This window comes from Epinephelus lanceolatus, chromosome 1, assembly GCF_041903045.1.
Source record: "Epinephelus lanceolatus isolate andai-2023 chromosome 1, ASM4190304v1, whole genome shotgun sequence".
Classification (NCBI taxonomy): domain Eukaryota; kingdom Metazoa; phylum Chordata; class Actinopteri; order Perciformes; family Serranidae; genus Epinephelus; species Epinephelus lanceolatus.
Window position 1 is genome coordinate 24,625,731 of NC_135734.1, and position 17,106 is coordinate 24,642,836.

The 17,106-nt window shown below is 41.8% G+C and overlaps 1 protein-coding gene across 2 annotated transcripts in view; it reads left to right on the top strand.

The window, feature by feature from the left end:
• Positions 1 to 15,485, top strand: part of erbb3a (erb-b2 receptor tyrosine kinase 3a) — a 28,495-nt gene extending 13,010 nt beyond the window's left edge. The window contains exons 5-29 of one of the 2 annotated variants that reach the window (XM_033626934.2): positions 744 to 809; positions 1,300 to 1,418; positions 1,757 to 1,898; positions 2,330 to 2,443; positions 3,031 to 3,148; positions 3,294 to 3,367; positions 3,449 to 3,539; positions 3,706 to 3,723; positions 6,377 to 6,594; positions 6,691 to 6,823; positions 6,970 to 7,063; positions 9,906 to 10,060; positions 10,151 to 10,207; positions 10,304 to 10,445; positions 10,527 to 10,646; positions 10,749 to 10,847; positions 11,303 to 11,488; positions 11,598 to 11,753; positions 11,905 to 11,980; positions 12,117 to 12,263; positions 12,604 to 12,701; positions 12,846 to 13,037; positions 13,143 to 13,208; positions 13,842 to 14,103; positions 14,326 to 15,485. In XM_033626934.2, the coding sequence (XP_033482825.2) occupies positions 744 to 809; positions 1,300 to 1,418; positions 1,757 to 1,898; positions 2,330 to 2,443; positions 3,031 to 3,148; positions 3,294 to 3,367; positions 3,449 to 3,539; positions 3,706 to 3,723; positions 6,377 to 6,594; positions 6,691 to 6,823; positions 6,970 to 7,063; positions 9,906 to 10,060; positions 10,151 to 10,207; positions 10,304 to 10,445; positions 10,527 to 10,646; positions 10,749 to 10,847; positions 11,303 to 11,488; positions 11,598 to 11,753; positions 11,905 to 11,980; positions 12,117 to 12,263; positions 12,604 to 12,701; positions 12,846 to 13,037; positions 13,143 to 13,208; positions 13,842 to 14,103; positions 14,326 to 15,101 (3,719 nt within the window). In that variant the 3' untranslated portion in view covers positions 15,102 to 15,485. The remainder of the gene's footprint in view (positions 1 to 743; positions 810 to 1,299; positions 1,419 to 1,756; positions 1,899 to 2,329; positions 2,444 to 3,030; positions 3,149 to 3,293; positions 3,368 to 3,448; positions 3,540 to 3,705; positions 3,724 to 6,376; positions 6,595 to 6,690; positions 6,824 to 6,969; positions 7,064 to 9,905; positions 10,061 to 10,150; positions 10,208 to 10,303; positions 10,446 to 10,526; positions 10,647 to 10,748; positions 10,848 to 11,302; positions 11,489 to 11,597; positions 11,754 to 11,904; positions 11,981 to 12,116; positions 12,264 to 12,603; positions 12,702 to 12,845; positions 13,038 to 13,142; positions 13,209 to 13,841; positions 14,104 to 14,325) is intronic. The other variant, XM_078167844.1, reaches the window with a different exon arrangement.
• The last annotated feature ends 1,621 nt before the right edge of the window (positions 15,486 to 17,106 follow it).

Consider the following 17,106-nt stretch of genomic DNA (forward strand, 5'->3'; position numbering starts at 1 on the left):
ACACTCATACAGAAGTAATCCCTCTCAGTCATCAGTTGCAGCCGACTCTTAGTGTGTGGTGGTGTATTTTTCTGCAGATACTCTGCCCTCTGCCTGTATTTTCTTATTGTCTGTGTTCTGGACGTTTACAGGTGCGTACCCCCACAGCGCTCAGGTGAGGTCAGGGCTTTATATAAAAGTAGCAACCAGATGCCAGATTGTAAGCAGCACTCATCCAAGAGATACACCGAAAAGACATCGAAAGCTTGAGAATAGGGGCTCAGACATGAATGTGATTACTAACACGTTGCCTAGATTTAAGAAGAGAAAGTGCACGTAATATACAGTACCATATATAGCCTACAAAACTCTGAAGACTAACCTAAACTAAGACTAACTAAACAGTAAGGTTTTAGCAAAAATGCATGTGTTTGGGAGTTACTGAGCATACGACTGGATAAATGAGACTTGGATTGTACTGCACGAGTTGTGTTGGAGTTTGTGAACGGATGTTTTGCGGCTGTTAAACACAGACCCTTTTTAATCCAATTCATCAAGAATTTTCTCTGTTTTTGGATTCTTCATTCATCGGTGGCATGTGAGAAAAACAAAGTTTTCTTCACAAAATCAACTCAACACAGGGTGAGGAGTTGATATTCAAATGGTTATTTTCGGGGCTGAAGTATTCCTTTAATGTCAGATGTTTTCTTTAGTCTGCTTTCAGATGTAAAAATGCATGTACTGATAATCACTTTATATCTTAGAGCCCTGTAATGAAGCATGTGGAGACGTTCCGTGTTGGGGTCCAGGAAATGACACGTGCCAGATCTGTGAGTGACATCAGCATCAAATTTATTGTCCATGCATCAAGTCAGTTATGGTGGGTGTTGTGGCCTCGGGGTGCCCTAAAGATGAGCTGTGCAGCAAGATTTGTAGATCTCCATTTTTAATTGAACTTTTCCAATAATACTTCACCACATGAAAAAGCGAGGGAACATTTAAGAAGTACAGAAGACATAAGGAATAAACATTGACATCACTATATTAAAAATCCTAAAACTAATCTGTTGTCATAGTAACATACAAATCCATGCAACAACATAGCTTAGATTTCAGATTTTCTCTTAATATTAATGTTGCTTCATATATGTCACATATTGTACATCGATCTTATTTGATTTACTGCGTCATATAAAATACAGATATTCAAGGCGTGATTTTAAGCATGGAGGGTAAAATCACAGGTATCTTGGTTTTAAAAAGTTTGGAATCACTGCTGCAATAGATGAACAAATAAACAAACTCTCGACTCTTTTTCAGTGACGAAGACTGTGTGCGCTCCTCAGTGTAACGGCCGATGCTTTGGTAGAAACCCGAGCGAGTGTTGTCACATTGAGTGTGCCGGAGGCTGCACTGGACCGCTGGATACAGACTGCTTTGTGAGTCTGCACCTTCAAAAGGCCCTTTAACACAGAAGATATTTTGACATGTGGAGAAACACAGGTGTAAATTATGAAATTAATGATGGCTGGATTCCATTTAGCTGCTTCAGTTTCAGCATCCTGGCATTGTGTGTGCAGGCTCACTGTCTCACTGTCATGACATACTGGGACATCTGAATACAACAGAGCCATCATTAAAATGATTAGAAACACCTTTGCTTTTCCTGCTGTGACATGGCAAAATGTCTGCTGTGAAAAAGGACCATCATGGACATATCAGAACATATCTAAAAGCTGTGTTGCTGACTTTGCTGTGTGTATATGATGTTTTGCAGGCTTGCAGGAACTTCAACAACTCGGGCGCCTGTGTGCCTCTGTGTCCCCAGACCCTCATCTACAACAAGCACACATTCAAACTGGAGCCCAACCCCAACGCCAAGTACCAGTATGGCTCCATCTGTGTGGTCCAGTGCCCCAGTGAGTCCCCATGCATGCTGTCGCAGTAGACCCACACACTCACACGAACTCACAGTATATATACAGTTATACTGTTCTCCCTAAAGTATCATGCAGTTGCATGTTTTTATTGGGGTGTCAAATATTTATCTGTTACACAGTATGCAAAATCTGCATCACACCAGCTCCATGGGGGACACACCAAGACTGGGAAATAAATGACTAAATAAATAAATAAAGTGATTCTATGACATTATGGTTATCAGTTACAGGCATTAAGTCACATTTCTTGCAACCAGTGCAGTGTTTATGTTTATGTCAGCTGCTACACTGTAAAATACTTCTTGTATCTTCACCTTCACGTGTATATTTTTGGTTTAGTGTTGTCTGAGACAGTTCAACAGCTTCATAATTTTTCACAATTTGAGACATTTTTTGTTTCTGTTTTACAGCTAACTTTGTGGTGGATGGCAGCTCATGTGTGAGCGGCTGTCCGTCTGATAAGACGGACGTGGATAAAAACGGAGTGAAAAGATGTGAACCATGCGGAGGCCTCTGTCCCAAAAGTATTAAATACAATTCAGCCACTCCTCAGCAATTCAATGAAGACAGTTTGTTTTATGTAACTGAGAGATGAGCTCAGCTTTAAGTGTCCCACTGTGGTCAGCAAAGGTTTAAGAAGTATCGTTTACAATGTTAGAATAGTTCATATAATGAGTAGTTCACACATAAGTTCATGTTTTATTTAAATCTTATTTTATTTTTATTCTAATTTAATTTAATTTAACTTAATTTTATTTTATTTTATTTCATTTTGTTAGCTGGTTGAGATTTTTACTATCTGGATCGTCAAATTTACAAGAAGTGTCAGATTTTGTTTGTTGATCACATATTTTTGGTGTAAAATCTTAATCTTAATCTTTAAATCTTTAAACTGTCAAATAAATGTATTCAAGTAAAAAGGCTAACATTTCCTCATAAAATGTGGAACAGTAATAGAATGAAGTAGCATAAAATGACATTTATCAAATATCTCAAAATGGAAAGTACTTAAGTAAATGTACTCAGGCACTTTCCAGCACTGCTGGTTGATTCTAACTGACTTCATATGTGTTAAAACCTGTATTCCTCCTCTTCTTCATCTTCCTCCCAGCTTGCTACGGCACAGGAGGTCCAACCAGACAAACTGTCGACGCTCTGAACATCGACAGTTTCATAAACTGCACTAAGATCCAGGGCAGTCTGCACTTCCTGGTGACTGGGATCAAAGGGTAAACTTACACTAGTTACCATTGGTTTATATAGGAAACAGCAGAGTTTAACTGTATTCACTTAAAGCTTAATATTTCAATCTATGCTTTGTGGATGCTTTTCGCAATGAATGCTTATTTATTATTTATTTTTCTCTGTTCAAAGTGATGAATACAACGGCGTACCAGCCCTCAATCCAGAGAAACTGAAAATCTTCAACACTGTGAGGGAGATTACAGGTGAGTGTACTTTTGTTTTTATTATAACGTCAGTGTTTGCAGACTGGTTAAGGCTTCTGAACACAATGTCCTTATTCTCAGACATCCTCAGTATCCAGTCGTGGCCTGAAAACATGTCCAACCTGTCAGTCTTCTCCAACCTCCAAACAATTCAGGGCAGAACACTTTACAAGTGAGCGATCATTGCTTTTCTCTCTCTTTGTTCTAATGTTGTTTTTGTTTTTCCAGTTCGCTGAGGTCATGTTGTTGTGTCTTTAACTGCACTGCAGACTAAATCTTCAGTGGCATTAATCTGATCTTTTTGTTCCCTTGTTATATCTCATTTTTACGCCATGTAGAGGAGTGAGCTCTAAAAGGTACAGTAAATGTTTCACCTGCCCGCCTGTATCCGCCTCGGTGTAAAATCATCTTTCTTGGTTTAGATGTTATTATTATTATTATTACAGGTCATAGTCAGTGTTGGGATTGTGCGATTGAGGTGGTGGTGGGCGCAAGTCTTAAATAAGTTCACATGGTTTTCCTGCATGCTCTCTCTGATGAAAATTGAAGGTATTTTGATGCAAAATTTTGGAATCTGAGGCCGGTTTTATTTAATGGAAGCAAAGAAATGCCTCAAGAACTCTGACCAACTGAACGCCTTATTGCAAAATTCAATCTCTTCTTACTATTTGCGCAATGCTGAAATTTAAATACCACAGAGTTTATATTGCAGACTTGAAATATTTTACCCTGACAAACATTTACATGAATTTATGTGGTTTGGATTCCTCTTTGACATTTTCAGCAGGTAGCTGTGAAATTACCTCTAATATCAGAGGTATTGTGGTTTTTTTTATGGTTCACAAATTCAGATGTGTCCACTGAATTCAAGTCAAGTCAAAAAATCAGCTTCCTCAAATTAGATTGCTGAGATTCAGACACTGAAATCCAAACTCAAACACTGAGGATAAGCAGTCAAGCCTGAATGAAATCCGACCTGTGAGAGATCAGTTTCTGTTCTGTCACTGATGTGATCCAATATCAGAAACCCTGGACACTTGAATGTTTGAAATGTGTGTTTGTAAACCTTAAAAAATGTTGAAATTGCAAAATTTTAAAGGAGCAGTGTGTACGATTTAAGGGGCTTTAGTGGCATCTAGTGGTGAAGACTGCACATTGCAACCAGCTGAAACTTCTCCTGGTTTGAATTCCTTCAGTGTTCTTTGTTCAGGAGGTTTTTGGTGGGAGTCAAATTATCTGCAGAGGTCTCTTCCTCTCCAAATCAAGGTGATTTAAAGCGGTAAAAACACTAATTAAGGCAGCTTCACATTACAAATCAATGTTTTCCCTTTGCCGTTTCACCAGCCGCTCATGTGTCCTTACCTATTTTCTCTGATAACTTAAGATTGCGATGTTAAAGCAACTCTTACCTTTCTTGCATTTAACACAGCACTTAGAAAAAATTTGAACATCCACAACTGCCGCCTCTTTCCAAAGTCCCATCCTCCTCCTCCTGCAACTCCACCTCCCTCCATTACGTCCTCATTATAGACGTAGCCGTTGGCAAGGTAACGTTAGATACACGGAAGACGAGAGTGAGTGTAATGTTACAACAAAGACAGTCAAGTTTTAAAACTCAACCGGAGTCAGTGATGACTGATGAGTTTTAGAACAAGGTTACAGTGCTAACGTTAGATAGTAGCGTTAACGTTACTAGTAAGTGGAAACGCACAAGGAAGATAACGTTTATGTTTCAGAGGCTATGCTACAGTAGGCTAACGTTAGCCATTAGCAACTGGATGCTGTGTTGTCATAATGTTATGAACTGAACTGAACCAGCACAAAAACGAAATGACATTTTGCATACCCCAAGCAAACAAAAACAAAACATATTTGTGCAACATATAAGAAAGAACATACAGTACAATAGTAAGATGAAAAGGGTCGACATTTCACAGTCAAAAACTCCACATCCTGAGAGCACAACTGGGAGCTCCTCTTCACATCACAGCACCATGAATTGTTTGTGTATACACCACGGAGCTTACCAGATGATGCTGCTGTCCTGTCTGCTCTGTGTAGTGTTAGCCCCGTTAGCTCAACACCGGCGTCTGATATGTTACCATTCATCCATGTCTCAGTGAACACAAGGACGCAGCAGTCCCTCACTCCTTGGTGAGTGGATCTCCATAGTCGGATGTAATCCATTTTCGTGTCCAGTGAGCGGTCATCTCAGGGCTAGCTCGATGTAGCAGGCCAAGCTTGCTACACATCCTGAGCTCTCTTGGTTGTAGTCTTAGATCTCTGCAGCAGTTTCTAATGTCTGTTAGAAACTCGCGACTGTATTGCACTGATGAATTTACTTCTTATTGCATCGATTCTTTCTTTTGCCAACTGATTTCCCTGTTGGAGCGGCTGGAGGTGGAAGCGGTGGTCCGTATTTGTTTGCTTTTGTTACGGAGAAAAGTAACATTCGGTCCGAATGCAATGATTGGTCAGAGTTTTCTTAGAACCATATGAGAATGGTATAATGATGAGTTTTCATCTCTGGTGGAATTCACTTACATTTTAGCGTGCCATCAGCATATTAATAGCATTTTAACCTAAACAAAGAAAAGTGTAAAATTTCCAGAAAGGTAAGGGTTGCTTTAAGGAGGTTTTTACCGAGAGCTAAATTAGCTTCAGAGGTCTGCTTCTCTCTAAAACATACAAACCTGGTGATTTAATGTAGATATAAACAGCTCTTAACCACAAAACAGCAACCAAAAAAAACGATTTACAATAATAATAAAAAAAAAACATACTTATTATATTATATTCCATTTCTGCCAGTATATCCTTCTAAGTTCTACACACTGGACCTTTAAATTACCCTCTGAGGAATTCAAACCTCACAAATTCTCACAAATACTCAGTTGCCCATAAAATTTAACTTATAATGCACCTTCTTTGCTTCCATTGCATTTTAATCACAGTTATTTTCTTTTATTATTTTCTTACACAAAATTTCTTCACTGTCTGTTGTTTCAGGGGCTACTCTCTTCTGGTGATGAAGATCCGCTCTCTGACCTCCCTGGGGTTACGCTCGCTGCGAAACATAAACGACGGCGGCATCTACATCACAGGAAACAAGAAGCTCTGCTACCATGACACCGTCAACTGGACGCGAATCTTGACCAGCGGCTCTCGCCCGCAGCGACGCCAGAAGCACATCGACGTCAAGGAGAACAGGCCAAGAAATCAGTGTGGTGAGTGGGGGTGGATCATTTGTGGATCAGCAGCTCCCCTGACGATGTTTGTGATGATGATACAGTTTGGGTTTTTTTATTCTGTTGTGTTTGCAGTTAATGACGGTCATGTGTGTGACCCCCTGTGCTCCTCTGACGGCTGCTGGGGGCCGGGGCCAAACCAGTGTGTGTCCTGTAAGAAATACAGCAGGGGAGGAACGTGCGTGCCAGACTGCATGTTCCTAACTGGGTGAGTCTTTACAGAAAATCTAATAATATTATTCACAATGTTTGTCTTCATGTGAGTAATGTTTGCTGTAGCTATCCCAAGTGTTTCAATCTTATCTGCAGTCTGCTGAAAGATAGAGAGTGATTGACTTTTTGCTGTGAACGCAGGGAGAGGCGGGAGTTTGCTACTCGATCAGGGGAGTGTATGCCATGCCACCCTGAGTGTAAGGTCCAGGAGGGGAAGCAGACGTGCACAGGCCCGGTATGATTCTCTTTTCAGTGACTAACTGATGTTAAACAACAGGCTGAAAAGCTTTACAGCAATACTCACAGAACAAGTTCTCAAGACTCAAGAATGTGTGTTGCTGCCCCCTAGTGACCTCCATACTATATGTCACCACTGACTTTAAACCACTACTGTCTGCTTTGATTTCACCAGCCAACTAATCTGTCCCTCCATCTGTTTTGTGTTCAAATATTCATTGTGTTTTTAGTCACAAAGTGTAATGATAATCACAGTGACAAAACAAGCAAAAACAACAGTGGTGGCAGCTGAGGTTAAAGCGTTTGAGTCTACTGTTGATTATAAAGGGAAGCTTAGTCTCACTAGATCAGGGTGACCTCTAGCTCACCAGGTAGAGTGTGTGCCCCATATAGGCTGAGGCCTTTGCAGCAGCTTGGTTTCACCTCCAATCCATGGCCCTTTGCTGTGTGTCTTTCCCACATTTCCTGCCTATCTTAAGCTATACTATTATTTTAAAAAAGGAAGAAATATTCCTAAAAAAATAAGGTCAATTGGGGTTTTTTATTGGGAGGGGGTCACTTTGTGGTCACTTTGCATCTATTTGGGGTCATTCTGTGTCTCCTTTGGTCATTTTGTATCTCTTTGGTGTCATTTTGTGTCTCATTTGTGGTCATTTTGTGTCTCATTTGTGGTCATTTTGTGTCCCTTTGTGGTCATTTTGTGTCTCATTTGTGGTCATTTTGTGTCTCTTTGGGGTCCCTTTGAGTCTCTTTGGGGTCATTTTGTGTCTCATTTGTGGTCATTTTGTGTCTCCTTTGGGGTCACTTTGTGTCTCTTTGGGGTCACTTTGAGTCTCTTTGGGGTCACTTTGTATCTCCTTTGGGGTCATTTTGTGTCTCTGAGGTAATTTTGCATCTCTTTGGGGTCATTTTGCGTCTTGTTGTGGTCATTTTGCGTCTCTTTGGGGTCATTTTGTGTCCCTTTGTGGTCATTTTGTGTCTCATTTGTGGTCATTTTGTGTCTCTTTGGGGTCACTGTGTCTCTTTGGGGTCACTTTGAGTCTCTTTGGGGTCATTTTGTGTCTCATTTGTGGTCATTTTGTGTCTCTTTGGGGTCATTTTGTGTCTCCTTTGGGGTCACTTTGTGTCTCTTTGGGGTCACTTTGAGTCTCTTTGGGGTCACTTTGTATCTCCTTTGTGGTCATTTTGTGTCTCTGAGGTAATTTTGCATCTATTTGGGGTCATTTTGCATCTTGTTGTGGTCATTTTGCGTCTCTTTGGGGTCATTTTGCGTTTCGCTGTAGTCATTTTGTATCTCTTTGGGGTCATTTTGTACCTCTTTGGGATCATTTTGTGTCTCATTGTGGTCACCTTGACAGACGTGAACACATCACACCTGTGCTGTCGTCACTCCACTGGCTTCCAGTTTGTTTTAGGATAGATTTTAAATGTCTGTTGTTTGTTTTTAATGCCATTTACGGCCTGGCTCCTCTCTACTTGTCAGAGATTTTAACTATCTGCGAAAGTGGCGGGGCCCTGCATTCATCTGGTGAGCTTCTGTTAGAAGTCCCAAGGTCGAGAAACAAACAATGGGGTGACCGTTCTTTCGCTGTTGCTGCTCCAAGATTGTGGAACAAGCTCCCCCCCGACATTCGCACCACTAGCTGATCTCAGCTTTTTTAAATCTAAGCTGAAGACCTAGCGTTCCTCATCTGCTGCTCTGCTTTCTACACCTCCATTCACACTTGGTTCAATGGGTGCTCAGGCTTTTAGCTGCTCAGCACCTAGACTCTGGAACTCACTCCCACTACGTGTCCGCATTCTGGACTCTATTGACACCTTCAAGTCCCACCCCAAAATACACCTTTTTAAAAGTTCCTACTCCCTATAACACTCTGTCCCCATCTGTCTTATCGTCCTTATCTATTCATTTAGTCACATTGTATTCTCTTTGTATTTTTATATGTATCTCTTGTGCTATTGTATTTTATGTCTATTTTTGCTATTGATTTTATCTGTAAAGTGAACAACAAACAAATTTCTTCTTCTTATCATTATTATTATTATTATTCCTTTCATTGTTATTTGACACTGTTGTTAAGCACTTTGGGTGCCTTTGGGTTTTGTAAAGGGCTATAGAAATAAATGTTGATTGATTGATTTTGTGTCTCTTTGTGGTCATTCATGGGCATTTTGTGTACCTCTGTGGTCATTTTGCGCCTCGTTGTGGTCATTTTGTGTCTCTTTCTGTTCATTTGTGGTCATTTTGTTTTTCTCAGTGGTCCTTTTGTATCTCTTTGGGGTCATTTTGTGTCTCCTTTGGATATTTTGTGTCTCTTTGTGGTCATTTTGCATCTCGTGATCATTTTGTGGCTCTGTTTTCATTCGTGGTCATTTTGTGTCTCTTTGTGTTCATTCATTGTCATTTTGGGCCTTGTTGTGGTCACTTAGTCTCTTTTTCTGTTCATTCGTGATCATTTTGTGTCCCTCTGTGGTCATTTTGGGCCTCGTTGTGGTTATTTTGGTTTATTTTGAGTCATTTTGGGTCTCTTCCTGGTCAGCATGTGTTAAATTAAGTGACATTTTGCAGGTGAAGGTTAGGGGGGTCCTGACATTTTGGGCCCCTGGCCCTATTGCCCAGTAGGCATGTTCAGTAATCAATCCATGCTTATCCCCACAGTCTACATCCTGTGAATCAGGCTAAGGGCAGCTGTGATATCTATCCATGCCCTTATTGTCTTAGGACACACTCTGTTCATTTTAGCTGTTTCATATATTTCCAAATTTCCTTTTTATTAAAGACAAGACTCAGAGTGCACCACATTTACTAAAATTCTCTCTTTTGCCCTTTGTCTTTGAAGGGAGCAGATCAGTGTGTAGCATGTGCCAGCCTGCAGGACGGTCCACACTGTGTCTCTTCATGTCCCGAGGGCTTGATGGGAGGGGAGGAAGTCATCTTTAAATACCCCAACAAACAAGGGCGCTGTGAACCGTGCCACATCAACTGCACCCAAGGGTTAGTGATGAGTAAAACTCTTTCTCTCTGTGTATTTAAATGTATGTTTGTGTTTATTTCAAATTAACTTCCTGTCTGTTTTGTGTTTAGGTGCTACGGCCCAGGCATTAGAGACTGTGTGGGGTCAACCCGGTTCGCCATCTCTGGGTAAGTTGCTCCTCTCAATCTGACACATTTTAAATAGTTGAGACATTTTGATTTATCATCAAATAATCTCTTTTTCCTTCCTTCATCTGTCATCAGACAAGTGACCACAGCCATTGTACTGGGAGTGATTGCCCTTCTCTTCCTTTCATTCTCTGTGTTCGTGCTGACTGTTCTGTACCGCCGAGGACTTGCAATTCGTCGCAAGCGGGCCATGAGGAGATACATGGAGAGCGGAGGGGTCAGTCAGAGCCTTAAGTCTTCTCAGTGCTGTTGTGCTTCAGTTAAAGTTGGTCTTAACACATGATCTGTGTGTCTATAGAATTTTGAGCCCCTGGAACCTGGAGAGAAGGGATCTAAAGTCCATGCTCGGATCCTGAAGCCCTCAGAGCTGCGTAAGATCAAGCTGCTGGGTAACGGAGTGTTTGGATCAGTCCATAAGGTAATGGTGATTCTAGCCATTGTTTCTGCAATCCTCTTCTGGCACATTTGATATTAAGTTATGAAGTTATTAGTTTATGAATCTGTATTTCTTGCCTCTCAGGGCATTTGGATCCCTGAGGGTGATACAGTGAAGCTTCCTGTGGCCATAAAGACAATTCATGATCGCACTGGCAGGCAGACCTTCTATGAGCTGACTGATGTAAGAAAATGTGAAGATCTTTTGTGTGTCAAATACTCTCTGATGGTAGGCTTGAAAGGTCTAAGATTTATGGCTTGCTCTTTTGTGGAGTCACCTTGGACTCATAGTAGTCCCCAGAGTCATGCAAAAACTTAACTGACGAAACTTCTCAAATCAATCCTGCAGCATTTCTCTGCTGCTAACCTAAATGCAAAGTATGTTTCAAGTACTCATTTCACAACGTTGCTAATTTATTGGCAATATTGGGATTAGTCATTTGCAATATAGTGAACTCAAGATAGGGTCATTTGTATTTACAAGTCGGCCACATGGCACACATGATAAGTTTCAGTTGGCTGCAATCTACAACCTCACCACTAGATGCCACTAAATCACACTACACCTTTAAAACCCAAATTAAATGTTGACATTTATTTTACGAATCCATAATGATTTACTGTAATTGTTCACTGCAGCACATGATGCTGATAGGAAGCCTGGACCACATTAACGTCGTCAGGACCCTAGGTATCTGTCCTGGTGCCAGCCTGCAGATCGTCACCCAGCTCATTAGCCAGGGCTCCCTGCTGGAGCACGTCAGGAACTGCAAGAACAAACTCAGCCCGCAGAGGCTGCTCAACTGGTGTGTTCAGATCGCAAAGGTAAAGGACCAACATTTGAGTGTGTGTTGGCTATTTTTTTTTTAGCATTGTTTAGTCTATTACAGTGATATCACAGGCACTTAAAGGCATTGTTGTCCTTTCTCATCAGGGTATGTATTACCTGGAGGAGAACAGGTTGGTCCACAGAAACCTGGCTGCCAGAAATGTGCTCCTGAAGAATAATTACACTGCCCAGATCTCAGACTACGGCATTGCAGACCTACTTTACCCTGATGACAAGAAGTATTTTCACAATGAGGTCAAGGTCTGTAGCACTGCAGAAAAGATATGATACTCAGTTAATGTGATCAAAGTTCATTGAGAAGGCCTTTGACCTGAAGTTGTTTTGCTCACTGCTGCTGTTTGCTGACATTTCACTTAAGTAATTAATAGACATTCTCTGATTATGTCTTTAGACACCAGTCAAATGGATGGCCTTAGAGAGCATCTTGTTTCGCAGATACACACATCAGAGTGATGTCTGGAGTTACGGTAAGTTTTAAACCAGCTTACAAGTCCCAGTTTGGGTAACAGTGAGTGTTTATGAAAACAGTAGTGGAGGTGTGGATGTTTCATCTGCACCAGTCGTGCTGTTTCATGCCACACTAAATCTGTCACCCTCATTCAGGTGTGACAGTATGGGAGATGATGTCCTATGGGGCAGAGCCATACACTACAATGCGCCCACAGGACGTTCCTGATCTGCTGGAAAAGGGAGAGCGTCTGTCCCAGCCTCAAATTTGCACCATCGATGTCTACATGGTGATGGTCAAGTGTGAGTGCCTGTCTTCTATCCTTCTTTTACATCTGGTCTGCACTACAACATATCAGCAGGAATGCTAACACATGTTTCGTAGTCTCGTAGCCATGCTAGCAGCTGACTCTATGGGTGGTCTGTCGGTTGATCCACTACTTTGATTCGGACTGAAATTAACAACTATTGGATGGAATTCTTGCCATGAAATTTTGTAGAGGCATTCATGCCCCTCAGAGATGTGCAGACTCTATGTTTTGTTTATATTTAACTACATTTTAATCGATTTTAGATGCTCGATATTTTGCATTTGTTCCATAGAGATTGCTGTGAAACTATGGCTCTTATTTTTCATTTCCAGGCTGGATGATTGATGAGAATGTCCGTCCAACTTTCAAAGAGCTGGCGAATGAATTTACCAGAATGGCCAGAGACCCACCTCGCTACCTTGTCATCAAAGTAAGAAAGGCTGTGTTTATCTGTAGCCACCCAGTTTTTGTAGCACTTTTTTAAAACTGTGGCCAGAACATATCTGAACATTGTGTCACTTTAGTAAAAGCATACATGCAATATGCTAATTTATGTCTCACCTCTGTCCACCAGGAGGACTGCACACAACCTGACTCAGCCCCAGATGAACTCGTCCAGCGGAGTGCAGACTTGGACGACCTGGATGACCTAGACATTGAGCTGGAGGACCAGGGGGAGGATGTGATGGATGGCATGACTCCAGGCCCCAACTACCTGTCTCAGTCCAAGAGCCTCACTCGCCTCTCCAGATTGGACACTCCCAGAGTAAGAGACACCTCTTCCTGTCAATGTTATGGCCAGTTTATATCTTGAAGTGTTTTTTCTATCACCTCCTGGATCTAAATCTCACCCCTGTCTTTTCTTGTAAAGGTGATTATTACTCCAAATGTGGCTGGATACCTGCCCATGACCCCAGGTTTTGACAATCCAGCACAGGTAGCTAAAACAGGCTTTGGTGTAAGCCGCTTTGTATATAAACTATTTTGTGTTTTTATGTGTACATTTAGTGTCTATAACTGAGCATAATGAAGTCAAACTATTTAAAGGTCCCATATTATGCTCATTTTCTAGGTCCATGCTTGTATTTTGGGTTTCTACCAGAACATATTTACATGATTTAATCTTCAAAAACCACATTATTTTTTCACAAGCCCCGTTTCCACCGAGCAGTATGGTACAGTACAGTTCAGTTCGGTAAAAGTTGTGAATGGCACCAATGGAACAGATCTGATACGAGTTATGGCTTGTTTTGAAGCTCATGTAACCACTGTTCATACCGTGGAGAGTTTTATTAGTAGACTGTATCTATAAAATGGAATTATGTTTTGCTGCCTCTCACAGCAGCTGTAGTCTGAGAATAATAATTCACTGGACCGACTGCCGACTTTAAGGTGGACTGTTAACTTGTACAAGTTGACAACGTGAATCCATCAGCACACCTTACATTTCACCGCGACATCTAATTTCTTACAATATGGGACCTTTAAAGATATCATCAACATTGTCCTACTGCACATTCCTCCTCTTGCCATTTTACTAATGCAGGTCTGTTTGTGTTGTCTTGTGCAGGCCATGTGGCAGTCGCGCTCTCGACTGAACTCAGCCCGCACTGTGTCTGAGAGCTCGGAGGGCTGCGGCACGGCAGTGGAGCTGGAGATGAGCGAGGACTTTTCTCTGGCAGGGAGTCTGAAGAGACGACGTCAACGTGAGGACAGCGCTTACATGTCGCAGAGGGACAGCTTGTCCGGCGGGCCAACAGAGACTCCATCACCAGAGATGGAGGAAGAGGACCAGAATGGATACGTGCTTCCTGGAGACAGCCCAGAGAGAGGTGAGAGCATCATGCATAATTTTAGCCTACTGAAATGATAACGTCAAGATGTTTCCTGGAAAATAGGTCTAGGTGTCTGGGTTAATGTTGTTGTGTCATAACCACCATTTTTAATACAAAGCTGCCAGGTTGATACTATTTTCTTCACTTTCTCCTACATAACGAATTATTCTAAATTATTCTAATGTAAACCTCACTTAATCTGTTTTTCTTTTTCTTCAGATACCCTCCTTTCCTCATCTCGAGCCGCTCCTGGCAGGATCAGCAAGTCTCATTCATCGGGCCTCCTTGACGACCCAGATGAAGAAGAATACGAGTATATGAACCGGCAGTTGTGTGTAACACCTGTCTCACCAAGACACAGCAGCCACTGGCTAAAGCCCAACAAGACGCGCACCGCCTCTGTATCATCTCAAGCCACTGCATGCTCAGTTGACACCATCCCATCTGTGGAGGTCAGGAGGAGCAATCACAACTCCGATTCAGAGCAGCAGGGGTCTAATGAAGTTCAGTATGAATACATGGACATCAGGGGTAGCGACAGAGATGACAGCCCTCCAGTGCCTGACCCTCCTCCTCCTCCGACACCAGCAAGGATGGGCAGAGAGGTGGAGGATGACGATGAGGAAGAGGAGGATGAATATGTGGAGGACAGTAACTATCATTACACAAACAGACAGCCAAAGCTGCGTCAAGCTCTTCGAGACAAGAAGGAGCTGAAGATAGAGGGAAGGGACGAGAGTGAGGCATATGAGTATGAGGACATGGACTCCTTTGCTGCCCAGCAGCCAAGAGATGCTGTGGTGTACCAGAACTTGAAGAGGGAGGGGGAGGGAGCGGTCGGGGCCACAGATGCACATCGATCTGGGTTTGAGCCCTATGTAAAAGTACGAGCAGGAGTCGGCGTCGGGGACCCTCCAGCCGGCGACAGATCTTTTGACAATCCAGACTACTGGCACAGCAGGATGTTCCTGAAGCCCAAAGCAGTGCCCACATGAAGAACATTTTAAACCTCTGAGACGTATTCATGAAGGACCCAAAGCAGGAAATGCAATCAAAAGCCATGTTTATAATGTAGCCAATGACACAGTTTCAAAAAACCCAACATGTGACTTTTACAGCTTTGTCGTCTGTTACAGGCGCTTGTTATGTCTTGTATGCAGGCCTATGATTTTGGGCATTTCCAGAAATAATAGCACTGAGAACACTAACAAAAACGATCAGATTACAAGCTATATTTTTCTGTTTACATTTTCAAATGAACAAAGCTTGCTTTAAGAACAAATGTGTTTGTTTAGAGTTTAGACTTTTATGTTCTGAGACCTCTTTTTATTGATGATATATGAAACAAATTTTCTACTCAATAAAATATTTTGAATAGCTATTGTGAGACACCAACTTTTTATTTGAACTCACTTATCAAGTGGCAATGTATAAATTGTAAAAGCAATAAATATATTGTGAATTAGTGGTGAACATTCCTAAACAAATTCTGTAAATTAATCTTCTGACACACAGTGAACCAGGGTTTTTTTTTTGGGCATGTCAAGCTTAATGGTCCCCAGGGAGTTGCAAACTTTGCCTGGTCAGCAATACAATACAGCCTCGAGGAGTAGGCTATCTTTTTGCATCTAATGGGGTTTTCAGGTGGATCATGTTTGCTTTGTCACTGGTGGTATCCCATAATAATGCAATACATGATTCTGTGGTTTCCTGTAAGGTTCCTCCAGTTTATCTTTACTTTCACATATTAAGGTTTATAGCAGAAAGGTAAAAAAAAAAAAGGTTAAAGTTTGGTTCAAAAAACCAGGCAAGTGCTCTGATGAAGATAGAAATCTAATCGTGTCCCTCCACTGCAGCTCAACAGGAAAACACTGTCTGGGGCAGAGGTAGACAACGTGCAGCTAATGAGCCGCATGTGGCTCTATTATACCCACCTAGTAATATTAATAATGCTGATAGGCTAATTTAGAGTTAATAGACTGTGTTACCATCATTGAAATGCTCAAATGGCCGATGTTTTGCTCAGCCTTGCTTCTATTTTTTTTTCCTGTGGCCACTTGTAGGATTTACAGCAAAAAAAAATATCCCCTGTGGCCATAAGAGCTGTTTATTTCTGCGCCATTTTTGGCTAATTATCATGGAAGTAAACCTGGAAGCTAGAAACTTTATTTGGCATATGCGTCAGGCGAGCAATTCCATCGGACTGAACAGTCGCCATCCGTGGGTCTGGCATGGGTTATCATTAAATATGCTTCAGATAAACTTTTAAATGTATTTTTGTGGATTTTTCCCCCCACCACTTACAAGGTTAGTGCATTAACTGTAGATGTCTTGGCCCAGACACACCAAACCAACTTCAGAGAACTAGCAGCAATGAAGGCCAAACTTTGCTTTGCCTCAAGTTGCCTGTGTCTTGGTAAAAAAAAGTTGCACATACCGCAAAGACTACAGCCGACAGCAAACCAGCAGGTATGTACTGCGCCTGTGAGAGAGGAAATAACTGTCCACACCAGCAGTCAGCGTTAGTCTATATCTGTCATTCAAAATGGGAAACCAATAGACCGTCTTGACACTAGTCAGCCAGTTAGCACATTAACAACACAATCCAGTGCTGAATGAACAAAACATTTACCATGTGGCAGTGAACAATAACACAAACCATCAGGAAATGTTTCTGCTAAAGAACTCTATGGCTGAAGAAAAAAAAAATTACTTTACCAAGATTTTGTCTTGACTTTAGCTTGACTTTTGTTTACTCTCCTCACCTCTGAACTGAGTTGAACTGCCTATCAGAGTGATCTCACTCTCCAATGGGCTCTGCTGTCACTGATTTAGCATGCTGAATCAGCCAAAAAAAGCCAATGGGTGCTGACAAGGGGCAACGGTGTGGGACACACCACAATAACTAGGGTAACAGATGCTCACCGATGGCCCAACATTGACCTACAGCTGACTGTCAGCTTGGTGTGTCAGGGCCTTTAATGGCCAGTAGCGAGAGGA